At 36.8% G+C, this 18,762-nt stretch overlaps 1 protein-coding gene across 9 annotated transcripts in view; it reads right to left on the bottom strand.

Annotated features, from left to right (window-relative positions):
* ADGRB3 (adhesion G protein-coupled receptor B3) overlaps positions 1–18,762 on the bottom strand; it is an 889,024-nt gene that overhangs the window by 500,845 nt on the left and 369,417 nt on the right. For all 9 annotated transcript variants that reach the window (XM_056565824.1, XM_056565820.1, XM_056565821.1 and 6 more), the window contains one exon: positions 17,391–17,555. In XM_056565824.1, coding sequence (XP_056421799.1) covers positions 17,391–17,555 — 165 coding nt within the window. The remainder of the gene's footprint in view (positions 1–17,390; positions 17,556–18,762) is intronic.

Genomic DNA, 18,762 nt, shown 5'->3' with positions numbered 1-18,762 from the left:
TCCAGATCCAGTTTCTCTCTATATAATGTATACAGTTTATGTTTCATTATCTTATGGTTTCTATGTTGCTGTATCATAATAACTGCAATCTTACAAAAGCCCAGATGTCATAATTGGGATAATAATAATCTCAGCTCTTATATTTGCAAAACATATTAAACTTAAGCATCTACACCTGCAACCCATGCAACAATTTCTTACAACTTTCTTCAATCTAAAAACACTGTATCTTGCAAATGCGATTTATTTTTACTTGTCCAGCTACGTTTTCCTAACATTAGATAATAGTAATGCTTTTCATATTCCATAGAATATTGACAAAAATGCAAAGACAATGTACTACTTTATTTATTTCAGCATAAAATAGACTATAAATGAAATTGTGTTGTTGTGGCTGAATTTATCAGAATAGAATCTATTTAAATGCATAGTGCTAGAAGATTAGCTTCAAAATGTGTGAAATGGTAGAAAAGGTTAATGGGACAATAGCGGGTGAATACATGCAGATCCTTCACTGCCTATATATTATAACAGCTATTAATATTTATATATTCATGACATATTCTGTGAAAGAAAAAATAAATAAATAAATAGGTACTGGCAGAAGGCAGCAAGTCAAGTCTCACAAATGGCTGAAGTAGCCAGAGGGAGATGTAACACTGCCCTTTAACTACACAGAATTTTGTTGTACAAAACAGTTGTGAATTTATGATTTCCTACATGTACTCAACCTATTATACAGAGCAAGGGCAGTTACTGTACTGTATAGATGAAGTAACATCCAAGTATAAATATATTTGTAGGATTGCTTAAAAATAAATAAATAAAGCTTGTAACTAAAGGGCAACAGGACATTGCATTCAAATATTAATGCAAAATATTTTTGTCCTGTCAAATTCTGTATATATCCAATAGAAGAAACGATGTGCCATATTCCAATGGACTCTTTATGTAGTGGTATATCTACAGTATATATTTATGTATATTTAAAACAAGGCAAAGAGACTGTAACGCTCCATATGAAAGGAACCCCAAAGGTTTTCTGCACTGCCACACAGACCGTTCTGCCATATGCATGAGCCCTAAATTCCATCTATACCTTGAACAGTCTACAAGGTCAGAAGTCAACTTAAAGGGGTTATCCACCATAAGGTGATTTTAGTACTTACCTAGCAGACAGTAATGGACGTGCTTAGGAAGGAACTGTGCTTGTCTTGGGGCTAAATGGCTATGTTTTGAGATTACCATAATACTGTGGCTAGGTTTCTGTGAACTGGTATTTCCTGTTTGAGTTTTCTTCTTTTGCCTACAAATCCCATAATTCCATTTTCCTCCCTCCCACACATCAGCCACCCCACCCATTGAAACATAAATGAGCTGCATCCATTCAAAAGACCTGTGGTTTTCAATCAGGGTGCCTCCAGCTGTTGCATTAGTTGAAAATTGATCTCTCCCACCAAGCGATCCCTCCACCTATTGAAGCAGCTGACTAGTGAGTCAGTTCTCGGCCGCATTGCAACCTGGGAAAAATCTGAGACAACAGTAATTTTGTATGCTGTTAAAAATAAATAATGGGGTGAAAATCACAGAAGAATTGTGAGAAAACCGTCACACACAGGTACAGACACTATATTATGAACTACACTAACTTTACAGCCCCTGTAGCCTAGTCAAATTTAAAAATACCCCTTTAATGCTATCTTACCTATTTGAGTTTAAGGAAATAAAGCTTTTCATTTTAGATAATTCCTGCAAAATGCATTGGTTTTTGCCATGGTTACAATGTATGGTGTTTGCTAAGTCTGTAGCAAAAGGAATGTATTGATTTGCTACTGTTTATTAAAATTAATTTAAACAAAATAGGATGACAATATGTTCCTTTTGAAAAAGCCATCCTCAACTAAAAAAATCCAATTTGAGTTAATAGGTTATTTATTTCATACGTAAGCAGTCAACAACAATATTTTCAAATAAAAAGTCTTCTTGAAATGTATGAATTGACCGCAGCTCCACCAGTGTTGCAGATAACAGGTGTTTCAAATATCATAAATATTACATATTGAGCATATGTTTATGAAGATGTGTTCTCTATAACCATAGTAACAAAGTAACATGTGTGACAAGAAATATTAACATAGATAAGCACATATTCCGTGAAGTGCCTTTCAGTGAGTTCATGCAGATTGCACAATATTATATAGTAGCTATCTCTGAATAAGTGCCCTTTGGGAGCCACAATAATGACTACCTGAAGGAGTTGTCCAGGATTTTAATATATTTTATATCATTTAACATATATATGTATATATATATATATATATATATATATATATATATATATATATATATATATATATGACATGTATGGTGTTGGTGTTCTTTATGAATGAGTTCAGGAGTGTTTCTCTGATTCTATACAAAACTTTAAAAGCATTAATGAAATAATGATATGTCTCAGTAAATTTCATAGAACCATTTGTTTGTTAGCTTGTCCCGACCTATTGAACATTTCAGTGCTTCTGCATTGTTTTAAGATAAAGTGCTAGTACTTTCCTGATCCAAGGATCACACACGTGAAATTGGCATAACCACCAAACAGAATTACTCATAAAATGATGGCAGCTAATGACATAGAATTGTCCACATAGCATTACTCGTTCAAGCACAGTAAATAACGTTTCTTAAATTACATGATAACCTTTACTAGTTTACCTTATGACTTTCTCCCTGTATTCTGGTGTTCAGTTCTCCATTAAGGAAAGATGTATCAGCTCCCAAGTCCTCTTTTAGCCACCCATATTATGGAACACCTTATTTCTTAACTGCTGAAAAATCAATAACTGGCAGTTGCCATCCACAAAGGGTGTTCCATGGAAGCCAACTTAAGGGAATCCCTCAGCTCTATATCATGCTAGAGATGCAGACATGGACAGCTCATAAGGAGATAAAACAAATGATACCTGCCTTTTAGCTGATGGCTGTTTTCAAAGTAATAAAATTGTGTTTTCCTTCCAAGCTCAGGTGCTATAGAGACAGCGCTGAGCTGCATGCCTTCTCTCTCCCCTACTTCTCCTTGCATGCATGCTTGATTTCCAGCAATAAGCCATGTAAATCAATCATCCAGGGCAGAAAGTGGGGGAGGGGAGAATCCTAGTCCTGCGAATTGTGATGTTTTTCTGCTGATGGCCCCAAGAAGCCCAGGGAATTAAATTCCCTTTCTGATTTTCCTTATCACTCAAACCCTCCTCCCATAACCGAAGCTTGACCTTTGCTTTAAAATTGCAGTTAATGTCATCTCTGTACTCTATATATATATATATATATATATATATATATATATATATATATATATATATTTTTTTTTTTTTTTTTTTTTTTACTGATAGGTATTGAGATATGCATTATGAACCTACATACTAAATATGAGTAAGCATCTTGTATTTACTATTTAAAATGGAACTAAGATTCACCCTAAAATCATAATTAAAATACTGGATCATTAGATCTGTTTATCTGGCTTAGCTATGCCACTTAGATATAAACATAAGGTGGGGAGATTTTTGTTTCTTGCAAAAAACTTGTTTAAAAAAAAAATGTACACATGGTGGATGTACACAATTTATCATTAATCACGCAAGTTTAGTCCCCGGTCTAACTTACATTCTTCGTTTCTTGTGCACATATAATAAATTTCGAATTGTTGTAAATTATAGGGGGATGTTCACACGGCGTGATGCACATCATGCGGTTATCGATTTATATATAAAAATATTTCGGATTTTGATGTTTAGATATAGTTTAAAGAGCGTATTTCGGTAAATATGTACCTCTAAACCAATATGAATATCGGTACATATAATAAATTTTGAATTGTCGCAAATTATAGGGGGTTGTTCACATAGTGTGATACACACTATGAGGTTATTGATTTATATATAAAAATATCTCGGATTCTTATGTGTAGATATAGTTTAAATTGCTTATTGCGGTTAAATATGCACCCCTGAATCAATATGAATATCGGTAGTATTGGTAGATTAGCCTTTGGACTATTCAAGTTTGAAATTTGAATGTTACTTGTAATGTGAAATTTAAAGCCGCATTGATTTCATCCTGGTGTGAACTCTCTCCGAACGATTAAATGTGATCATGATTCCCAATGCCATGTTTTGTAACCAACTGTTTTTAATTAAGATTCATGTGGTCATGTGACCAAACTCATGTGTATTTTAACCTGCATTATTGAGTGTATGTCTATCTACGACTAAGCACCTGAGGGTGCGAAACGCGTCAGATTGTGTCCTGCCTAAGCGTGTGAATAAAGCCATTGACAAGTTTTACCTGCATTTTCTCGAGTGCCGGACGTTTTCTTTTCTGTGAGAGTTCTACTAAGCCGGGAGCGGTACCGGTGTCCGCAGCACGAGATAGCGCAGCAAACACGAGAGTGGTGAGCAGCCTGACCCTATCTGCATATATATATATATATATATATATATATATATTTTTTTTTTTTTTTTTTACTGATAGGTATTGAGATATGCATTATGAACCTACATACTAAATATGAGTAAGCATCTTGTATTTACTATTTAAAATGGAACTAAGATTCACCCTAAAATCATAATTAAAATACTGGATCATTAGATCTGTTTATCTGGCTTAGCTATGCCACTTAGATATAAACATAAGGTGGGGAGATTTTTGTTTCTTGCAAAAAACTTGTTTAAAAAAAAAATGTACATATCAAGCCATAATTATCGCCTTAGCCAGCAATTTGAGTGGTAATATGACAAATATGACACCGGGTAATTTGTCAGGAAAAGGATCGCATTTGGACCGGATCAGGACAATAGATGCATTGCAGGAGCTCCTGGGGTAAGTACAGGTTTACGTTTTCTTTTATATAAAACACACGATGGGTATATTTCTCACCCCCCCCCCTTTGCCAATAAATTACTGCTTTAATATTATTTTTTCTCCTTCAAAGTTTGTTTTGAGAAAGTGTGTTTAATATTTGTTTATGCTCAAGTTTGTATTGCAGTGATTGATTTTCTTTTATTGCGCTTTTTAAAGTAATTGAACAATTAAATGAAATTGCTTAGTACAAGAGTCTTACTCTACACTACAGGTGATACACTCTGCACGGCAGGAGGCTACTCTTTACATGGTAATTTAAATATATATGCGGCCATACAATGAAGTCTACTGAATAATTTCTATGTTTTAATGAGCATGATAAACTTCATCTCAGTATAATCTACTTTATATGCTTGCCCTCAGTATTGGTCCTGTCTTGCTATTGTGTACACTGGTCACAGTAAATCACTTAGTTGTGCCTGCTTGCCAACAAAATGTTTTCCTTTCTTCAGTGCAGTGGAAATGAAATCCAGTCCAGCAATCTAAATTGGACAACAAACAATGCATGGCATCAAATCGGGCTTAACACTGGCGTCTAGTAAAAGGACAATTCTACAGAAACTGCTGTAATTATTATAGCTTTATTAAACTTCTTCCAACATATTCACTCACATTTAGAGAAGTTTTGTTATTTTCCAGTACCATGTTTCACAATGATAAGTCAGTTTGATAAAATAGTATTTGTAACCATGTGGAGAACCACAAATAATACGTTGTCATTACATATTTGGGGAGAATTATTAATACTGGCAAAATCTGCAGAAGGGTGTTACCCTACCATGTGCCATCTATAGCACAGGTTTCTTTGTATTTGGTAACTGTGACTGGTGTTTCGGCTAAATATATATGTCTATATATATATATATATATATATATATATATATATATACTTTTTAGCATACATCATTTTTTCTTTACTAACTACTTAACAATGTAAAATGTAACTTCCTAATAAAGAGCCAACATCTCCAGCCCCTTTTCCAATGTTATTTCATTAAAATGGTAAGGCTGGTAATTGTAGAAACATACAGGCAATCGTGGCACTTACTTTTAACTTAGAGTAATATTTTTCATTTCTAAAATAATGGATGCCATGGAAACCCAGGTCGGAGAACAATGTAGTTAATGAACACAATAAACACAAAGCTGTTCTCTAACAAAACTCATTTGCAACATAATTTACAAAGATGAATATACCTGTATAACTATGGGAGATAACTAGAATCCAAAAATAGTATGCAATGAAAAGACCAGTTCAAAGGAAATGTGTAATTGCAAAAATGGCATATCCCACATCCTTTGTTTATAGGTAAGTTACTGTTCCTTTAATGTTTCATTTAATGAAATCTGAATTTGTGATGGTATTGCATTGACATTTTTTTTTATATGTCATGGAAAAAAAATATGAAAATAAGGATGGCTATTACATGGAGGTATCAATATAAAAAGAACTGTTGGGGCTCATTCACATTACGGAATATATGCAGGCACAAAGCCCATCTGTAGTGGGCGCCAACAAACACGCTGATACTAGGAGCGCTCATAAATTTTTATCTCTACAGAGGGCAATGCATTTCTGAGCAGATTCCGCTGAAATAATTAACATGTTCATTCTTTTAGCTGAGTCTTGGGTCTGAAATTTCCTCTTTGCAATGGTGCAGCAGAATCCCATTGAAAACAATAGGAGGCTATGTATAAACAATGTATATATATATATATATATATATATATATATATATATATATATATAGATATATATATATATAGATATATATATATATATATATATATATTTGAATGGGTGATAGCTCTTGGGAATGTGAGGTTTAAAAGATTACAAAGACAGTGGAGTGCATAGAATCTATCTAAATATTGTATAACATTGAAGTATTTAACATAGATAAAGAATTAGGGTGAATTTCTTTTTTCTGTGACACTGGGGAACCCTTATACTTTTTGTTGTTGTTGTTGTTTATTTTTTGTGGGCGTTTGATAATATATCTTTGTCTTTTTTAACCCGTCAAGGACCAATCGCTTTTTTCTGTTTTTGCACTTTCAATTTATCCTCCTTAACTTTTTAAAAATCATAAACCTTTCAATTTTGCATCAAAAAATCCATATGATGTTTTTTGTTTTTTTGCTCCACCAATTCTACTGTGTAATGACATCAGTCATTTTACCCAAAAATCTACGGCAAAACCCCCCCCCCCCCCCCCCAAAAAAAAAAGCCATTTTGTAAGTTTTGGGAGCTTCCATTTCTACGCAGTACATTTTTTGGTAAAAATTACACCTTATCTTTATTTTGTAGGTCCATATGGTTAAAATGATTCCCTACTTATATAGGTTTTATTTTGTCGTACTTCTGGAAAAAATCATAACTACATTCAGGAAAATGTATACCTTTAAAATTGTCATCTTCTGACCCCTATAACCTTTTTATTTTTCCGCATACGGGGCAGTGGATTTGGGAATTTTTTGGGGGGTATGCCACTGACCAAGCGATTTAATTAATTATATATTTTTATAGTTCGGACATTTACGCATGCGGCAATACCACATATGTTTATTTTTATTATTATTTACACACTTTTTTTTAAATGGCAAAAGGGGGGTAACTCAGACTTTTATTAGGGAAGGGGTTAAATAATCTTTATTCACTTTTTTTTTTTTTTTTTGCAATGTTATAGCTCCCATAGGGGACTATAACATGCAGTACATTGATTCAAGGCCATTGCATTGCATTGCATGGACCAGTGTTATATTGGATTTCAGGCTTGGAGCAATCAATCACCAATCGAATGCGCAGGGGGAAGGTAAGGCACCGTCCTGATGCGTCTTACCTGATCAAGACATTGCGTTTTTACCGCGATGGTACCAATCAGCCTGACTGAGCTGCCGGGAAGCTTTCACTTTCACTTTAGATGCGGTGATCAACTTTGATCACCACATCTAAAGAATTAATTCCGGATATCTGCCTGAATGGCAATGTCTGGCATTAGCCATGGGTCCTGACTGCTGATAGCAGAATAAGAGACTGCTGCACGTTTTTTTTTTTTTTTTCTGCAGCAGAACTCCGGAGCAGAATTCCACTCATAAAATATGTAGTATAAATGGACCCATAGGAAAATGTTTTCTCTTGTTTATACAGATTTCCTTAGCAGCCAGCAATGAAGAAGGGACAGAGAGAAATGCAGTATAATTGATTGAATAGTCTTTTAATTGTTACTTTATTTCTTTATTGAATTGTATTTATAGAAGCTTTAACAGAAAACCTTTCATCTGCATAGTGATCTAGTTTACATTTTTTTGTTAGAACGTATACTGCAAAAGGACACTATAATGTATGTATGTGCACTGGATGACTTTAAACACCTGAATGTTAATATTGCAGAATAATATTTTATACTCACCAAGAAGTAGTATAGCCTGTTTGCCCCTTAGGCTGGGTTCACATATGTCCGGCATCCGGCATAGTTAAACTCAACCTAGATCTCGATGCAAGTAATGCCACAACTGATGACAAGTTGTTATCAGTTGAATAGCATCTGGCATCCATTGTTTATGCACGACGGGCAGGGGGAATGCAGAAACCTGCATTCCCCTGTCCGGTGCCCTCTTGCGTGTCCAACCATCCAGCACCAAAATTGAGATGCTGGATGATTGTGAACTGTCCCATTCAAATGAATGGGATCAGTTCTAGCATCAGTTTCCCACCGATGCATGCCGGAGGGAAACAATGCCGGACGCCTGATATATGTGAACCCAGCCTTAGTGACCTAGCATCAGACATAATGTTTGTTAATGTTTAAAATATACCTCCAGTGCATTTATGAAAGCAGCACTTTCTGAGCAACTGTTCTTCCCACTCTCAATGGCATATCACTATGTATTATATCACTATGTATTATGAGACAGAGCACCAGTCTCCAGTGTGAGATCCAGCATACTTTAGCTTGACAGTGTTGGGTGTTGCAATGTATATGGATTATAAATAGGGATTTGTGTCAAGGGGTGGGGAGAAAGGGCACTTGGAAAGCTAAACTGACATTCAATTTAAAATCAAAGTATTTTAGAAAAATGATATGGTATAATTTAATGAATATTAATTTATTGATAGAATAGAGGAATCCTTTTTACAATCATTCACAGTTGAAATGGAAGGGTAGAATTTTATGTATGGATCAAGAGTGCGGGGATATATGATATGTCTAAGTTTTATATGTATTTAGCAGTTTTGATTAAAAAAAAGTTTATTGTTTTGTGTTGCAGTTTAATGGTTTTTATCACTTATTTTATTTTATGCTAGTCCCCTGGGGAACATGAAACTCTTTTTGGACATAAAGTAGAGTCATATGCCTATATCGTATGACTCTACATTACTGCCTGTAAGGCATCTGTTACAACATACGCAACAGACACTCTAACTAGACTGTGCTGAGGACCTTATTAGGGCCCATATGCTCAATGGAAATTCTGCTTTTGGAAATTCCAGAGTCCTGATTTGGCCTTAGATTAACCCCTTCCCTCATTGTCGATTTTTCATTTTTGCACTTTTATTTTTTCCTCCTCACCTTCTAAAAATCATAACACTTTCAATTTTCCACCTAAAAATTGTTCTTTGAGCCAACAATTTTGCATTGTAATACTATTAATAATTTCACGACAAAATCTACGGCGAAACCAGAAAAAAAACTTTTGTGAGGCAAAATTGAAAAAAAAAATAATTTTGCAGCTTCCGTTTCTATGCAGTGCAGTTTTCAGTAAAAATTGCACCTTATATTTATTCTTTAGGTCCATACGGTTGCAAGGATACCCAATTTATATAGGTTTGATTTTATTTTACCACTAAAAAACTACATGCACCAAAATTTAGATGTTGAAAAATTTCCTTTTCTGACCCCTATAACTTCTTTCCATATAAGGGTGGTATGAGGGCTAATTTTTTTGCACCGTGATCTGAAGTTTTATCTGTACCCTTTAGTTTTTTGATCAGACTTTTTGATCACTTTTTCTTCTTTTTTTTTATGGTATAAAAAGTGACCAAAAATATGCTATTTTGGACTTTGGAAATTTTTTGCGTGTGCGACATTGACTGTGGGGTTTAATTAACAATATATTTTTATAATTCAGACATTTCCACATGTGGTGATACCACATATGTTTATATTTATTTACATAGTTTTTATTTTTTTCAATGGGAAAAGGGGGGGGGGTTAAATCACATATATTAACCCTTTTTTTTGCAATGTTATAGCACCCATATGGGACTAAAACATTGCACACACTGATTTCCTACACTGATCACTGCCATGCAATAGCATTGATCAGTGTTATTGCCACTCGACTGCTCCTGACTGGATATCAGGTACCGAGCAGTCATTCGGCAATCGGACAGCAAGGAGACAGGTAGGGATCCTTCTTGCATCCTGCAAGCTGTTCGGGATGCCGCGATTTCACCGTGGCAGTGCCGATCAGCACCACTGAGCAAACTTTAGTTTTAAAGGGTTAATGCCGGACATCAGCCCGATTGGCGATGTCCGACATTAGCCGTGGGTCCTGGTTGTCTATAGCCGGGACCCACCTGGTATGATGCGCGCTCACCTGCTGAGCGTGCTTCATACCTCGGGAGCCGCAGATGGATGTTAATAAATGTACATTGGCGGCGAGGGGTTAAACATGTTTCTTAATTTGCTGGAATTTAATGTCTTCACAGATAGTAGCGCTGATTACACTGATGCTTGCTTTAGAAGAGATCAAATTCTGTAGTGTGCATGGACCCTTAGACTCAATAAATAGTGTTTCTGGGGTTGACAGGGACATAAGGGGTTATGTGGACAGGATAGAAACTTTCTCCTATATTTATCTCAAGGTGCAGGAAATGGTTAAAGTAAAAGAGCTCTCCACATAAATATATTTAGAACATTCATTTCTGATGCTCTAGGCTGAAATGAGGAATGAAAGGCCTTCTTTCCTGCTGTCAGCATAGTGCACACCCTGCTTTAATCCCTTCACGACGAGCGACATACATGTACAGCGCCACAAAGTGTCACTTGGCGTGCAGCGACGTACATGTACGTTGCGGGGTTCCGGGAGCGCCGCGTCACCGGTAGCGGTGATCGGGCCGGGATGATATGCATCCCGGCACTTCGCTGAGGGTGGTGCTGAGATCCCCTCATGACTGCGATGGGCGCAAATCGCAGGTCAATTCAGACCTGCGATCTGCGCGATTTCGGGTCATACGGGTCACTGGTGACCCGGTGACCCAGAAAATAAGAGGGATCAGGGGTGTCAGAGACACCCTCGATCCCCCTGAAGCAATAGGAGTTTGGTGGCAGGGGTGCCACCGCTCCTATCCCTGCTATTGATTGGCCGAGCGACCGACCGATAGCAGACCGGGGGAGGGGGGGTTAAAGTTCAGTCCCCCCGCTTTGCCCACCTATCGGTGTCCGGGCAAAACGGGGGAACTGTCCAGGGAAGGTCGGCGCCGAAGGTCCTTTACCTGGATCCTGGATCCCGGAGCGTGATCCTCCATGCGGGGATCCCCCACGTGAGGCGGCGGCAGCAATACATCCGGGTCCTTCTAGGTGAGTCGTTGCCTAGCAACATTCGGAGGGCCACAGTTTACAGTGGTCTCTAAACCGTGGCCCTCCACATGTTGCAAAACTACAACTCCCAGCATGCCCAGACAGCTGTTTGCTATGTGGGCATGCTGGGACTTATAGTTTTGCAATATTTAGAGGGGTTCAGGTTGTAGATCACTAAGTGCTCTCAAACTGTAGCCCTCCAGATGTTGCAAAACTACAACTCTCAGCATGCCCAGACAGCAGTTTGGGGGGCTTTTTCTCCTTTTACCCCTTATGAAAAGGAACAGTTGGGGTCTACACCAGCATGTTAGTGTAAAAAAATAAACATTTTTACACTAACATGCTGGTGTTGCCCTATACTTTTCATTTTCACAAGAGGTAAAAGGGAAAAGCGCCCCCCAAAATTTGTAACGCAATTTCTCCCGAGTACGGAGATACCCCATATGTGGGCACAAAGTGCTCTGGGGGCGCACAACAAGGCCCAGAAGGGAGAGTGCACCATGTACATTTGAGGTGATTTGCACAGGGGAGGCTGATTGTTACAGCGGTTCTGACAAACGCAAAAAAAAACACACTTACATGTGACCCCATTTTGGAAACTACACCCCTCACGGAATGTAATAAGGGGTGCAGTGATAATTTACACCACACAGGTGTCTGACGGATCTTTGGAACAGTGGTCCGTGAAAATGAAAAATTTTGCACAGCCCACTGTTCCAAAGATCTGTCAGACACCAGTGGGGGATAAATGCTCATTGTACCCCTCATTACATTCTGTGAGGGGTCTAGTTTCCAAAATAGTATGCCATGTGTTTTTTTTTTTTTTTTGCTGTCCTGGCACCATAGGGGCTTCCTAAATGTGACATGCCCCCCGAGCAAAATTTGCTCTCAAAAAGCCAAATATGACGCCTTCTCTTCTGAGCATTGTAGTTCGCCCGCAGTGCACTTCAGGTCCACTTATGGGGTACCTCCATACTCAAAAGAGATGGGGTTACAAATTTTGGGGGGTCTTTTCTGCTATTAACCCTTGCAAAAATGTGAAATTTGGTGGGAAACCCACATTTTTGTGAAAAAAAATATATATTTTTTTACATATGCAAAAGTCGTGAAACACCTGTGGGGTATTAAGGCTCACTTTATCCCTTGTTACATTCCTCAAGGGGTCTAGTTTCCAAAATGGTATGCCATGTGGTTTTTTTTTTGCTGTCCTGGCACCATAGGAGCTTCCTAAATGCAACATGTCCCCCGAGCAAAATTTGATCTCAAAAAGCCAAATATGACTCATTCTTTTCTGAGCATTGTAGTTCGTCCGCAGTGCACTTCAGGTCCACTTATGGGGTACCACCCTACTCAGAAGAGATGGGATTACAAATTGTGGGGGGTCTTTTCTGCTATTAACCCTTTAAAAAAATGGGAAATTTGGGGGAAAACCAACATTTTAGTGTTTTTTTTTTTTGTTTTTTTTACATATGCAAAAGTCGTGAAACCCCTGTGGGGTATTAATGCTCACTTTATTCCTTGTTATGTTCCTCAAGGGGTCTAGTTTCCAAAATGGTATGCCATGTGTTTTTTTTTTTTTTTTTGCTGTTCTGGCACCATAGGGGCTTCCCAAAAACCATTTCTGAAAAACGTACTCTCCAAAATCCCCTTGTCGCTCCTTCACTTCTGAGCCCTCTACTGCACCCGCCGAACACTGTACATAGACATATGAGGTATGTGCTTACTTGAGAGAAATTGGTTTACACATACAAGTATACATTTTCTCCTTTTACCCCTTATAAAAATTCAAAAATTGGGTCTACAAGAACATGCGAGTGTAAAAAATGAAGATTTAGAATTTTCATTTTCATTTTGCTGCTTTTCCTGTGAAACACCTAAAGGGTTAAAACACTTACTGACTGTCATTTTGAATACTTTGGGGGTGCAGTTTTTATAATGGGGTCATTTATGGTGTATTTCTAATATGAAGACCCTTCAAATCCACTTCAAACCTGAACTGGTCCCTGAAAAATTGTGAGTTTGAAAATTTTGTGAAAAATTGGAAAATTGCTGCTGAACTATGAAGCCCTCTGGTGTCTTCCAAAAGTAAAAACTCATCAATTTTATGATGAAATCATAAAGTAGACATATTGTATATGTGAATCCAAAAAAAAAATATTTGGAATATCCATTTTCCTTACAAGCAGAGAGCTTCAAAGTTAGAAAAATGCTAAATTTTAAATTTTTTCATGAAATTTGGGGATTTTTCACCAGGAAAGGATGCAAGTTACCACAAAAATTTACAACTTTGTTAAAGTAGAATATGTCACGAAAAAACGATCTCAGAATCAGAATGATAAGTAAAAGCATTCCAGAGTTATTAATGTTTAAAGTGACAGTGTCAGATTTGCAAAAAAGGGCTTCGTCCTAGAGGTGAAAATGGGCTCCATCCTTAAGGGGTTAATAAACTGATGCCCTAACAACCACAATTTTTTTAGATGGGGTTTTCAAGTACCAAGCTTAAAGGGGTACTCCGGTGCTTAGACATCTTATCCCCTATCCTTTGGATAGGAGATAAGATGTCTAAGCGCCGGAGTACCCCTTTAAAGTTTTTTATGTTTTTTAGCTCAAGGTGGAAATAAAACTGTACTGAGTATGGTGAAACATTCAAAAACATAATTATTTTCTTATTGGCATGGACCTAATAAATGCCTGAGAAAAGAAAGTTTAGTTATATTGGTTTCCCCCCAGCACTGTCATTCTTTTCCATTGACACTAGTATTGTTTTATGCAACGCCCAATAAAATAAATAGGACTGAACTACATTAACAACCACAGCCCACCGACAATTTTCTGGAAAACAAAACGTAGATAATTTTTTTTTTTTCCATTTAAAACTTTTCTTAGGTTTTTAAGAAATGTAACATGTCAAGATTGCTTAGAGATTCCTTCTTTTCTTAGTTTGTAAAATTCAGTTTCAGGTAGCATCATGTACGATTGGGGACATTTTCCTATATTGACAGCAGAGAATACCAGACACACATCATCAAGAAACATGTACAGTGATGAAGAAAACTGCACTTAAATTGTGAAGTCTCAGAGGAACTCGGGTCACAACCTGCTGTCATAAAACTGGAATCCAGAACTTACCTGACATTTTAAATTGCTCAGCATTTATAAACCACCATAACCTTCCACATCACAAATGTGAATTACTTACTACCATGTTAAGGAACTTTCTGCACATGACAAGGATTTTAAACTGGGATGGTAAGAGTATGTTGTTCCTGTATATACAATATCCCTAATATGCTATTTTACAAACTCTGTTGGTTACTATAGTATTATTAACGCTGTATCAAATACAACAATGTAGCAACGGATTAAGCAGCAAGCACACGTAAGGGAATACGTATTCTTTAAACTATATAATATTTGCCATGTGATTCCCAAACAGATTCTTAGACAATTTTACCTGCTATTTAGCTAACATAACATCCCTATAAAGAATCATTGTGATATTCCTTTCATGGATGCATTTGTAAAATATTCTATTAACAGCAGGTGGCAACCTTTGAAAACAAGATTGCAGTCTGTCTTTTTTGCTCTTGTTTTTCACATGCAGATGTTTGAATTAAATGTTGAAAAAGAAATCTCTGCATGTTTGCTCTTAGATTAGATAAACATGTCTCGTTTTAATTATCAGGGAAGGAAGCTGCAAATGAATCAAGTGTGAATAGGAACATGTTGATAGTGGAGACAATTGCAGATGTTTATACTGTAACTAAACAGTCTGCTAGTTATTTAACATTATGGGAGTTCCCCACAAATGCTTTCCATACGGATAAGAAATACTGTATCTACAGAATAGAGCTTTATATTCTTTACTGCCAACTTCCATCTTATGTTCACAACAAATGGTTACATAATTCTTACCACCACCTCCTTATACAATATCTATCTATCAATCCTGTAAATACTAACAGTGGTGTAGGAGCTGGAGAACCTCTGCAAGGTGCTTGTCTAACCCTGGTAAAGGTGATGCTTCTCTGGGGCGCCTCAGGATATGCAGGTATTCAAACCTCCGACCCAGGCTTGGGTAACTGAAGGATGATGCATGAGCAGATATAGCTTTAAAAGGCTTTATTTAGACGACGCGTTTCGCAAGGGACCCCTTGCGAAACGCGTTCTGAGATTTCGCTGCACAAATCCAGCATTGGTGTAAATGGGTCTCCCGATAACCCATTCACATTGCAGAATTTTAGTTGCGGACAATTCCTCAGTGAAAATTTACTGACTGAAAGAATTAATCTATTAATTCTTTCAGCAGAACTAAGTGCGGACAGCTTTGCAGTTAATGATATTACAACTTAAAATATTTCCAGGCAGAGAATCTGAGCTTCTTCTTCTTTCTTCTACACTGCAGATGGCATCAGCACACTGTGCCAGGCCATAAGAGAAGAGATGGCCACAAACAGAGAGCATCATGACGCCCTTCCCTAGAACTTCCCTAGAACCTAACACACCGGTCTCTAAGATCAGCCATCATTTATAAGATAGGGAAGCTATGCAGTCTGGCATCACTGTGTTCCAGGCTTTTCTTTTTGGGAACATCACATGTATTAAACTTTATATCTGGGATTACTACATGCATTGTTGTTTTCAGGGACACTATATGATGCTATTATTTTCATCCCAGATTCATCAATCTGTCTAAGACAAAAGCTGTCTGTTTTTACCCATAGCAACCAATCGCAGCTCAGCTTTCATTTTACTAGAGCAAAAAAATTGCTATTTTATTGCTATTGACAAAAAGAGACAGTTTTTATTTCAGACAGATTGATACATCTAGGACAGTATTGTATATACTGTATAACTTTTGTTTTCAGGGGCACTGTCTATAAAATAATTTAAGGGGCACTGTAAACAGTATGACACTATTATTTTTGGGGACACTGTGTATGGCCCCATTAAATTATTATTATTATTTCATTCTTAATTCACCAATGGCTTCAGGCAGACATGTATTCTTCGAATGAGTTGATATATTGGTATAAAACAGTACCTTGGGGTTAGGAAAAAAGATGACACCTATGAAACAATGGAAAACTTTGTACAGAGGCAGTACAGAAAGAGTAAGAAGGGGAATGGGGAAAAAAAACTGCAAAGTGCATTATCTAACTTATGGCCAGATCTTTTATCTATACATCTCTAAAGTTGCTTAAAAACAGCATATACTAAAATGTATATGTAAACCTATAAAAGTGTTCAAAAACATGAACAACTTCCTTAAATACGATGGGTGTAGTGTGTAAAGTTTTATTCTGAGCTTTGAAATGGCCGTGCATGACCTTCTCAAGAAACAAATCAGGCTGTTTTTTATTTTCCGTTATCAAAACAATTCCCTACACCTTTCTTGAGCTTAAAATGACAAGCTGGATTTAACCAGGATAGAAGAAAACAGTTAAAGACGGAGACCGGTATATTCAACTGCACAAGATAACAATATATATACATCAGTGTCTGTTTAAGTGCTGAGATGTCCCAAACCAATGGTTACAGCTTTAGATCCATGGGTACAACTATATGGAAAAATCAGGTTCCTTTAGAAATCTATTACTAAATACTGTACTAAATAGAATATATATGATAGAATGATAGAAGTGTTTCCATGGGGACAAATATTCCGCTCTGCAACATAAGAAGCCACGAATATTATAGATGACATATGATAAGTGGGAGCTCATGTTGCAGATTTTACACCAGAGGCCTAGGAGCTATAAGTTATGACATATCTGTCCTATTATTTTTAGTACAGGTCTCTATGTAATAGTTACAATGAAACCTGATAGTCTTTGATAATATAACCGGTGAGCACGTCAGTTAATACATATGGATAATTCTACTCACCAGGACATCTCTGCTCATTGCATTTTTGGACATCTTCCCCTGATCCATCACATTGCTGTCCAGTAATAGTGACTCCTTGGCAGCTCCGTGTTCTTTTCTCCCAACCTCCATCACATGACCTGGAACAACCACTCCAGGGTCCCCATTGGTTCCACTGTCCATTTGCTAGGCACAAGAACATATTACCATGCTATAAATAATGCTGCTATAAAGATTCTTTCCTTTGTTTTTTTATGCTGCAGATTTTTTATTTATAATGGATTAACGGAGGTCAATCCTTTAGTTTTTTTTTTTTTTTTTCCCCTAAAATAACTAAAATACATATGTAAAACTAAAAACTGCCATTACTGGTATTTTCTATATACTATACTATAATTTTTTTTTTTAAATATAAAGGTCAATATAATAATATAGTTAACATGTTAGATTGCCACATAGAATGAACATGTTGGAGCGCAAAAAGGTGAAACTAAATAGTGAAAAAAAGGATAAAACAGGCATCATCACTTCTTTCACCAAGCAACTTTTCATACTGTAAAATGTAACTTCCACATCAGTAAATCCTTCATTGTTAGTCTGGTCAACCTGCAAAAAAAGCCTATGAACCGTATGTGAAAAGCAGAATATAAAGTTGCTGTTATGTGAAAATGGGTGTCACATTAGTTATAGCAGCCATGAAAGGCAAAGATCAGTAAGAGACGGAAGGAATAAGTGAGTTCTTCTAGGGAAAAAAATAATAATAAATAAAGAAAAAAAAAAAGGGAAATTATATTTATGTAACAAAGATAAAAAGGTGAATCTGGATGAATTTGGTGGTCATAAGTAAAAATGAAGACAATAGGAATTCATGTAAAGGCAACAGAGATCAGGTTTACTACTTCTCAGAAAAAAAAGTCAATTTATAATATACAAAGGGAACACAACCGAAATGTAGCAACTCGCTCCCACCCTTTTCTCTCTCTCTCTCTCTCTCTCTCTCTCTCTCTCTCTCTCTCTCTCTCTCTCTCTCTCATGGCCAATAACTGGTGCCTCTGTCTGTATTCTATCTACACTAAAGTTGGACATCAGTCACTTTTATTAAAGGGGAACTCTGGTGGTAACAAGTGGAAAACAAATGTTTTCAAATCAACTGGTGCCAGAAAGTTGAACATATTTGTAAATTACTTCTATTTAAAAATCTGAAGCCTTTCAGTACTTATCAGAGAAAATTGGGAAGTTCTTTTCAGTCTGTCACAGTGCTCTCTGCTGCCACATCTGTCCATGTCAGGAACTTCCAGGGCAGGAGAGGTTTGCTATGGGGAGTTGTTCCTGCTCTGGACAGTTCCTGACATGGGCAGAGGTGTCCACAGAGAGCACTGTGGTCAGACAGAAA

Source organism: Hyla sarda, chromosome 3 (genome assembly GCF_029499605.1).
Source record: "Hyla sarda isolate aHylSar1 chromosome 3, aHylSar1.hap1, whole genome shotgun sequence".
Classification (NCBI taxonomy): Eukaryota; Metazoa; Chordata; class Amphibia; order Anura; family Hylidae; genus Hyla; species Hyla sarda.
Note: the sequence above shows the minus strand (reverse complement) of the source record. Positions and strands in the feature narration are given on the sequence as shown.